The following is a 10,075-nucleotide window of genomic DNA, read 5'->3' as shown; positions in this document are numbered from 1 at the left end:
TTAATTTCCTGAGAGAGTTGACTTTCGGACGCTGGGATAGCTGTCTCCAGACGTTCGCACGCGTCCGGTGAGCGTAGGTACTCCTAGTACCGGGCTTGAGCGTGTGGGCTTTGTTTGATGCGTTGGTTCGTCCGATGGTCTCCTCTTGGGATTTTTGCGGCTCAGATAGGTGGTCTTAGGTTTGGGTAAAGGGTTTTAGTCTAGATATATGGTACAGGAGGGGACTATATGCGGACTGAATGGTTTGGATTACGGTTTCTGGTTGCGGATTTTGAGGTTTCGGGCTAGGGTTTAAGGTTTAGGCTGGGATTAGGATTTGGTTTAGAATATGATCATGGTTCCTAGATTGTCTTAGCCTTCTCAAGAAGTTAGCTGGGGTGAGGTGTCTACTGATGCCCATCTTTAACCAAGGTTGTGGGCAACTGAAGGTCAGAGCGAGTGGACACCCCACCCTTCTGGTAGAAAGGATAGTGACTCGAATCTATTGTTTACCATTGTATCATTGTCAATCGACTGTTTGGAGAAAGATGACTTGCACATATGACGAGGGTTGAGGAAAACGTTGTGATTATCCCCTGCGCATTTGTCGCGACTTTACGGATCACCAATCACAACCCTTTCACGTCATATTGTTAATAGCATTGGAGGGTAAGTCTGAAAGTAGGGCCTCTGTGCGTTGGTGTGACTTTACGAGGATTCCTGTACTGTTAGGTCTGTCGTTCCTTTGCTACGTAATTATCCTAGGAGTATTCGATCCATTTGATCGTCAAAGTGGTTAGCTGCCCTGCGCGTTGGTGTGGCCTTATGGAAAATTCACTACGCCGACTTAGATTCGATTAAATTTTACAAACATCACGTACTAGGTATTTGTAGGCAATCCTTTGCCATGCAGTTTGCTGATTCTGATACTTTGGTTACAATGGATTGTTGTTACTTTGGGTTTGATTATTTTTTTCAGAGATGGATCCAATCATTTTTACTAGCATTCGTACGACTGTCCAGGTATAGAGATTGGGCCAATCGTATATGCATCATGTACGGATTCGATCATCCTCCGGGGAGACCGGAAGAAATCGAATCTTATTTAGCTGTTTACACTGACCGTAACTGGAGATTATGGAAGATTCCTCAATGTACTGCACGACATGTGCATTTTTTTTGAAAACTTTGTTTGAAAGCTATTCCCTTCAGAATTAGACTCCTTGGGGATTTTATTTGAAAGTATTTTTTTGAAAAATATCCGTTCGATCTCGCGGGTGGGTGTCGTCATTCGGTTTTTATTTATAGAAAAGTTAATGGTTTTGAAATATTTTTGGATTTTTGGAAAGATCCATCCGATCTTATGGACAGTTAAGATCATCTGGTTTCATTATATTCAGCTGGCCTTCACTAATAAATTAATGGGGCTTTTTTTTTGCATATTTCCCAGCAACATTCACAGTATGCTTTATTAAGATTCTCAATTTCTCATGAGGAATTGAACTATTCATGAGATTTGAGAAGAATCTTTTATTATATTATTTATATATAATTTATTTATTTTTATCTTTTTATGGGGTTATTACCCAATGGACAAAAGGGAAAACCGGTTGCTCCAACCCACCTTAGGGGACAGGCCCGCTGCCCTATGCCACTTTTGGTTGGGCGGCAGTCGGACTGCCGTCGGCGGTAGTCCAGCTACCGCCGGTCCGTTGTTTAGTCTAGTGATCCGAGCCGTGCGCTGGTCCGTCCGATGACACCTCTTCCCCTATTTAAATTCAGCTCTTGGGATGTCCAGGGACTCTATTAAGGTCCCTGGAAGCTATCTTGGTGGGATTTTTGTAGATTTTCAGCTTGTCTTTTCTTGCATTTTCTTCCCTTCCCATTTTCGGGTAATCTTGACCAATGGATTCTTGCTAGATTTTGGGTGGACCACTATTTGAGGAGCTATGGATGGGTTGGATTTTCTCTTGATCTTGGGAGGGCCATGATCAGGGTCATTGATCCATTTTGATTAGATCTCAGCCGTTGGATCTTTGTTAGATTTTTGGTTTTAGACCAAATTGTTGGCTGAATTTTTTAAATTAATTTATTATTATTATTATTTATTTTTGTTTATTATTTTTCATATCATTTTTTGTTTTATTAGAGTGGGGTGTGATAAGAAAGGAGCCCCATCTTTTATTATTATTATTATTATTATTATTATTATTTTTAGAATGATCTAGACCATTGGATGAGTGATTTGGGGTCCACTTGAGTGCTTGATGGTGTGGGTTTTGATTGATCGGTCATTTTTGTGGATGATGGATGAATGAGATTTTTCAAGTGGGCCCCACATCATGATCTTGATGTGTCCAGATGCATTTATTTGAATGTGAAGATGGACTTGAATTATGGATACGTGGGTGTGGATGATGGTCTTTGAAAATGGGCCTTGGAAGTGGGTCTTGAAATGGGCCTTGAAATGGGCCTTGGAAGATGGGCTTTTTGAAATGGGCCTTGAAAGATGGGCCTTTTGAAAGTGGGCTTGGGCCTTTGAAAATGAGCTTTGTGAAGTGGGCCTTTGAAAGATGGGCTTTGTGAAATGGGCCTTTGAAAGATGGGCTTTGTGAAATGGGCCTTGCAAGATGGGCTTTGTGTAATGGGCCTTTTGAAATGGGCTTTGTGAAGTGGGCCTTTGAAAGTGGGCTTGGGCCTTTAAAAATGGGCTTTTTGGAATGGGCTTTTTGAAATGGGCTTTGTGAAGTGGGCCTTTTGAAATGGGCTTTGTGAAGTGGGCCTTTGAAAGTGAACTTGGGCCTTTGAAAATGGGCTTTGTGAAGTGGGCCTTTGAAAGTAGGCTTGGGCCTTTGAAAATGGGCTTTTTGAAGTGGGCCTTTGAGAGTGGGCTTTGACCTGATGTCCTTATAGTGAGAAGGATACTTACCTGTGATCCTTGTTTGTGCAGTATGCCTCGCCGTGGTAGGAACGAGGCCGGTCCTTCTCGTTAGTCGACTGATCCTTGCTACGTGTCTTGAGAGGGCCGACACCTTTCTGATATAGCTCGGGAGGGTGGCGCTCCTTCGATCTTGAGGGGACGAGGGGTCAGGACTCATTGGCTTGATTGATTTCATGATTCGCAGCCTCTGTTTTTTGAGGTGTTGGTGCGTACTCCGTTCGCCCACCTATTTCGAGTTTGTCTGAGCAAGACGAACATGTCCCTTTTATCCGCCTTGACCGAACGGTAGCACCCTGAGACCCATACTTTCCAGTTGCCTTTTAGGGAGTGGGGCATCACTCCTTATGACATATACATGCAACTGGGTCTTTGATACGATGGAGGATCTGTTCCTTTTGAGGAGGATCTTCCAGTGCCTTCTGAGGATGACTAGATGGAGTTGCTAGGGATGATGCCGGATGCCATAGATTTTTTCGGTCACCTATTCAAACTGCTTTGGCTATCATCAAATTTTGCCAGGTGCATCCCTGAGACTGAGGCCGCGACTGTGTTAAAGGCCTGTGCTCTGATTTTGTACACCATGGGAGTGATGATCTTTTGTCACAGGAATGAGCTAGTGAGTTCCCGCCTGTTATCGCTTATGGCTGATATCACCTTTCCCACGCTGTACAATTGGAATGCGGCTCTCCTTGCCCATTTGTACGAAGGGCTAGACAAAGCTAGCCGCTGCATCAGCCGATCTTTGACTGGTTTTTATCTAGTCATTGAGGTACTTTCTTGACATCCCTTTTTATAATATTTTTCCTGGGGATGATTTGGTGTGTCTTTTCTGATAGTGGTCTTGCATAGGTCTGCTTTTTTGATCATTTTTCCCATCTAGCGCCCACTTTGATCGATCATTCGCCTCCATTTCCTCGCATGATGCTGTGGTATAAGGATAACCGCAACCGCACATGCATGTTTTCTAATCTCGCCTGGAGGTCGAACATCGATGCCCTTGTCCTTGATGATGTGAGTGATTGTCTTGCCCTGTGGTGCCCATGCATTGCTTTTGCTTATCTTTTCACCCTTGACTTTTCTCTTTTCTTGCAGTTCCTGACCAGGCCATATCTCTGATCGAACGCGGCACTTACTCCTGAAGCTCAGGAGGCCTTTCAGACCTCATAATGACGTTGCCTTCTGGAGGATTCTCGCGTGATGAAATGGTATCTTGGAGAGAGGCTCTTCTGGCAACTGGCCGGCAGTCCATTGGTTCCACTCAGTCCACTGACTTGTCCATCTGATTAGAGATCAGTGCCTGAGCAGGAGTTGGCTACTGCTTTGGAGGGCTTTGATGCCAGTGCCTTCGTTGATCCAGTGAGGGAGTACAGCTCCTGGTGCGAGTAGTACGGTATCGGCCTGATTTTGCAGCCTCGCTATGCCCCAGGTGAAGGCACGCGCTTTGCCGGAGGAGGGATTTTGGGGCCTCACTTTCGTCGCAAGGATACAAATACCTATCTCCCTGACGACTATTAGTTCCATTGTATCATGTAACCATACATCGTTAGTTATGTAATCCCCTGTTTATATGAAACTTTAGTTGCTCAATCTCGAATTGTTTCTTGATCATTTTTGCGATCTCATTTGAGCACTTAAATGTATGTTTCACTGTTTGGACATTCTGGGGTGGACCCCACGCCGATTTTGCTTGAAAATGGGCCCGGGCGGTAGTCGGACTACCGCCGGTGGTAGTCGGATTACCGCCCGCTAACTTTTACCCATTCTGCCTGTTCTGTCAGGTATCGCAGTGATACACTGGTGTCAGTACCTGCAACGACACTCCGAGTACCGCTAGCGGTAATTCAATTACTGCCTCCGTCATCTTTTCTTCCAGCAAGTCCTCCTCTTCTTTATTCATTCCTTTTGCCTCTTTCTGGACATTCTCGTTCGTTCTTGGTCATCTGATCATCCCCTTTGTCCCATCTTCCTTTTCTTCTTGTGTCTTCCTCCTTGTCTTTTTCCCTTTTGTCTTTTCCTTTCTTCCTTTATTATGGTTGGTCATGATGAGGGGATTGGTGGGTCCATGGTTGGTGGGCCTGTAAATGATGGAGGGGATTCATTTATGGATGGATTGATGGAGGTTGGTGGAGGGGTGATGGGCTCTTTAGAGGAGGTTAATGCCATTTATGGCATTACTCCTTCCTCCATCAATGGTAGCCATGGGGTGGGTTTGAATGGATTGGATGACTTTGATAAGTTTGATGGGTTGGATGGACTTGATGGTTTTAATGGGTAGGATGGACTTGATGGGTTTGATGGTCCCATGTTTGGTGGGCCATTGGATGTGATTGGCATGGATGGGCCATTAGATGATGGAGATGATGCGGGAGAGATGGTGGATGGTCCGAATTTTGGTGGGCTGCTTTTGGGTGTTAGGGATGACATGTTAACAGTAGTGGATGGTGTGGATGGGACGGATCGGGTCCAGATGGGTGGCAGGTCCCACCTTGGCAGTTCGAGCGGTTTGAATTTGACAGTTGATGGATTCTTTTCGGATGGCCTGGGTCAGATTTTTGGTGTGGACTTTGAGGCAATGATGGGACAGGCAGCTATTGTAGGGGATCAGGGTACCAGTTTAGTCAGCGACTAGGATGCTTTATGCGTTGCGGCTCTTGGGAGTTCTGTTTTCCAGACTGCTCTTGATGTGGCGGTCGTTGGCGGCTTAGGCCCACATGTTATGGCTTTTTAGGACACTCTATGGGATGTGATGGGTGAGTCCGGTTTCTTCCGTCATCATGAGATAGATCTACTGGACGAGGGGATGCCCATCTTCAATGATTCGCCTGTGAATCCTGGGTTCCAGATTATGTAGGGTGTGCCTATTTAGACTTGTCGTTTGCAGCCACGAGACATCTGTTTTGAGCAGTTGCATATCTGGATCGAGAGCTTGACCGAGTCCGAGATCTTTGAGTTGGGTTGCTTGGGTTTCCGAGAGGTTCTCCACTTTCACCGAGTTCGCCTATACTGGCAATTATTGAGTGCGGCTTTATACGATTGGGTTCCAGCATTGAACTTATTTTCCTTCAATGACCTGGAGCTGGGTCCATCACTGGAGGAGTTTGCGTGTTTATCTGGTCTTCCTCTCATTCGAGAGCCCTATGTTCTCTCGTCCGAGCCAGTTCGTCCTACCGATCAGATCTCATGGTTTGGATTTCTTATTGCTCTTCCTACTATGGATGGTAGGGTTGGTGAGCTTTCACTTGATATCCTGTATGGTTGTTGTTCTACTTCCCAAGGAGGTCCTAGGTCAAATCGCTAGCCTTCAGTCCTTGAATGCATTGATATTTTGTATCTTGGTTGAGCTGCTTTTCTTGGGCCGGCGACAGTCATCGTTAGCAATTTTTTTTGGACGTATTTCGCCGTGTTCTGCATCGTAGGAGCATCACATTTGTGGTGCTGGTGGAGCTCTTCTTGGGTCTGACTGAGTGCTCGCTCTTGCATACTTGCATCCTTCAGGGCTGCTGCTCATTTCTTCAGGTACTCTTTGCTCTGATCCTTTCGTTTACTTTGTTTTCTGCTTGTAACTTGAGCTCGACTTGTACCTTTTTCAGGTGTGACTGTGGGAGCATCTTTATATGACCCCTCCACTTGTGTGGCCTGATTCCCGCCGTGACGATGTGCTCTTTTTATTGCTTGATGGCCTTCCCCTTGGTGCCGAGGCCACTGAGTCACTATATCGCCGCATGCTCTCTCAGTTGCAAGGGTGGTAGATTAGTTGGGAGGCTCCCTGGCTCTGTCGCTCATAGTTGATTTGTAGCGCTGCCCGCACTCCTCTATTGTTGTTAGGTCTCTGAGGATACTGCTCTTACCATCCTGTGCGATTCCTTTGTCAGTTTGGTTTCTGGCAGGATATTCTGGACTTCACTTTTTTCGGATTTGGGCATGCCCCTCTTCTTTTTGATTTGACTGCTTTGTATAGACGAGTCTGGATTTCTTTGTAGGGATCTTTGGATGCAACAATTTTGGAGCTCGAGTCTTGGGCTCCTCCCTTGGAGATAGTGCCATACCAGCAGTGGGTAGCGGAGCAGTCGCTCTATCGTCAGGTCCCCAGTTGGCACTTGTCGGACGGGGTTGTTGATCGGGATATAGTTGGTAACACTGCTTCGTCTTCCTCAGTGTTAATGATTCTTTTGAGGCATTTGAGGAACGACCATTCATCAATCCATCCTTTTTTACTTGCCGCGCATGGTCACCTGATCTCCGAGATCGTAGTTCTTCGCCATTCTTGTGACCATGCGTAGGGAGGCGATATGATGAGAGCATGCTTGCTGCACATCGCCTTGATAGGGACGAGGTCTACTACCTGCATATGGAGATAGAGAGACTTAGGCAGATATTATCGATGCATGAGGGATATGAGCTTACTTGGAGTCCTTGGTTTTCATCAATTGCTTGTGTCATATGCATATTTTTTTGGTTTTTGGTTTTATGTAAAGAAAGGAAAACAATGTACTTGTAAAAACACTCTAAAGAAATGAAAAATTTTGTTTATGCCACATTTGCCAGTGTTTGCTTGTGTTTGGATTTGCACTTTGGATGTTTGGGATTAGGATTTTGGACTCAGCCCACGTTACATACAGTAGTCTAGATTGTGTACTTGAGATCTTGGTTCCCTGAGAGGGTGCCTAAGATCGCGTCCTTTGGATTTGAGTAGAGTCTGATAGAGTACTGATCCAAAGTTGTTCTTTCGTTGCAGTGTTTGTTGCCTTGACTTCTTCTATACCTGCACTTTTTTTTTTGCTAGCCATTTTTGCCCGTAGCACCCTTTCAGGTTTTTACAACGTCCGGGTCTTCTTGTCATTTTTTGCCCGTAACGTCCTTTCGAATTTCCGCTGCGTCCCGGGTTTTTGATCTTCCCTGCCCCTTGGCAGCCGTACTATTTTTACCCTTGGCGCCTTTTCAGGTTTTCACCAAGTCCACTACATGCCTGCTGTTTTTACTCGAGGCGCCCTTTCGGGTTTTCACCTCGCCTTTTTTGCTCAAACGGTCCTTTTTTTTTGAGTACTGGAAGAGACGTAGAGACTTCCTTCATAGCTGGCCAATTAGTTTCCTTTCCGTCCTTGTATTTGAGTACAATCGTAAGCTGCTTTTGAAGTTGGATTATTTGGGGTTGTGCGATAGACTTATCTTCTGGGTCTTCTTTTTGGGATTTCCAGTCTTTTCCTTCTTTTCCTGTTTCTTTTTCTCCCCCATCTCTTTTTTTTTTTGTTTTTCTCTCCTTTGTTTTTTTTTTGGGGAAATGACAGGTGTTTCTGATGAAAGAAGACAGATACTACTTTTTTTTTTAATTTTTTAGTGGGAAAATAATTGGTACAGCTTAAAGATTATAATCATTGACAAGGTTAGGCTTGGCTACCCGTGATAGATCTTCACATTATCAGCGTTGATGGGCTTAGGGAGATCTTCTCCTTTCAGATTGGTGAGCCGAAGTGCACCTCCTGGGAGTACTTCTCGAATGATAAGCGGTCCGTCCCATGAAGGTTTGAACTTTCCTCTGGGATCTGGTAGGTGCGGTGGTAAGATTCGCTTCATGACCATGTCACCGACCTTGAAACTTCTCTTTCGGACCCTTTTGTTGTAGGCCTGAGCAATCCTTTTTTGATAACATTAGAAATGGCTTAGTGCCTGCATGCGCTTTTCATCTGCCAGATGCAGTTGATCGTATCTTACTTGTTGACACTCGCCTTCCTCGACTTAGCTTTCCAGTAATATCCGAAGTGATGGGATTTCGATTTCGACTGGTAGTACTGCTTCCATTCCGTATGTGAGCTCATATGGATTGGCCCCTGTAGTAGACCGTACAGACGACCGGTAAGCTCAGAGTACGTAAGGAAGCATCTCCGACCAGTCTCGATAAGTCTTCACCATTTTCTCTAGTACGCAGATGATGGTCTTGTTTGTATCTTCGACCCCACCATTCATTTGAGGACGGTCGGGACTTGACCAATGGCGTTGAATTTTGAATTTGTCGAGGAAATCGCCCATCCTTTTATTGATGAACGGAGTTCTGTTGTCAATAATAATGGCCCGAGGGACCCTATAACGGCTAATGATGTTGTTCTTCATAAACTTGACCACATGAGGTGTTGCAATGGTGGTGTAGGATGCTGCCTTTATCCATTTGGCAAAGCAATCTACTGCCACCAGAATATATTCGTGCTCGTTTGAAGCTTTAGGGTTGATCTTGCCAATGATATCTAGCCCCCATACTGAGAAGGGCCATGGTGCCGTCAAGTTATAGAGTTCGGACGCAGGTGCATGGATCTGATTCGCATACTCCTGAATCTGTCTCCATGGTAAGCCAATAGTAGCCAAATCATAAGATCTTCTTCGCCATCATATGTCCATTTATGTGTGGGCTGCATAGTCCTTTGTGGATTTCGGACATGATCTGTACCGCTTCTGTTTCATCCACACAGCGGAGAAGGACTTGGTTGAAGGATCGCTTGTAAAGGATGCCCCCAGTGATCATGAACTGTGTCGCTAACTATTGGATGGTGCGACGATCAGCTGATGTTGCTCCTTTCGGATACTTCTGATGCTCGAGATATTCCTTGATGTCCGTGTACCACGGCTGATCATTTGAGGGAGTTTCGGCTTCGTCGATTTGTAGGCAGAATGCGGGCTCTTCTTGGAGTTTGACGGTGAGTTCCCATCCAGCAATTCCTTTTTGGATCTCCAGCATTGAGGCAAGGGTAGCGAGAGCGTCTGCGAACTGGTTCTTGGCTCGGGGCATGTAGGAAAATATGATCTCTTCGAATTCCTCAGTTAGATTTTCTAGGTAGACATGATATGGGATCAACTTTTCATCATTGGTCCTCCAGTCGCCATTATCTAATTGATGATGAGTTGCAAGTCTCCAAAGACTCATAACTTCTTCACGTTGAGGATGATGGCTTCTCTCAAACTAGCAATACATGCTTCATATTTAGCTACGTTGTTAGTACATTGAAATGCCAGTCACCTGGATATGGGAATTGGGACGTCATCGGGAGAGTAGAGTATGACGCCTACTCCACTTCCATTTGAATTTATAGCTCCATTGAAGAAGAGTATCCACTCTCCTGCCTGTCTTTCTTCCTTTCCCTCAATCAGGAGGATATCCTCATCAGGGAA

At 45.2% G+C, this 10,075-nt stretch overlaps 1 protein-coding gene across 1 annotated transcript; it reads right to left on the bottom strand.

The window, feature by feature from the left end:
* Nucleotides 1-9,446: 9,446 nt before the first annotated feature.
* LOC131226816 (uncharacterized) lies at nucleotides 9,447-9,830 on the bottom strand. Its single transcript, XM_058222540.1, has one exon. The coding sequence runs from the start codon at nucleotides 9,828-9,830 to the stop codon at nucleotides 9,447-9,449; it is 384 nt and encodes a 127-aa protein (XP_058078523.1).
* Between the last annotated feature and the right edge of the window lie 245 nt (nucleotides 9,831-10,075).

Source organism: Magnolia sinica, chromosome 15, assembly GCF_029962835.1.
Source record: "Magnolia sinica isolate HGM2019 chromosome 15, MsV1, whole genome shotgun sequence".
Taxonomy (NCBI): Eukaryota; Viridiplantae; Streptophyta; class Magnoliopsida; order Magnoliales; family Magnoliaceae; genus Magnolia; species Magnolia sinica.
Note: the sequence above shows the minus strand (reverse complement) of the source record. Positions and strands in the feature narration are given on the sequence as shown.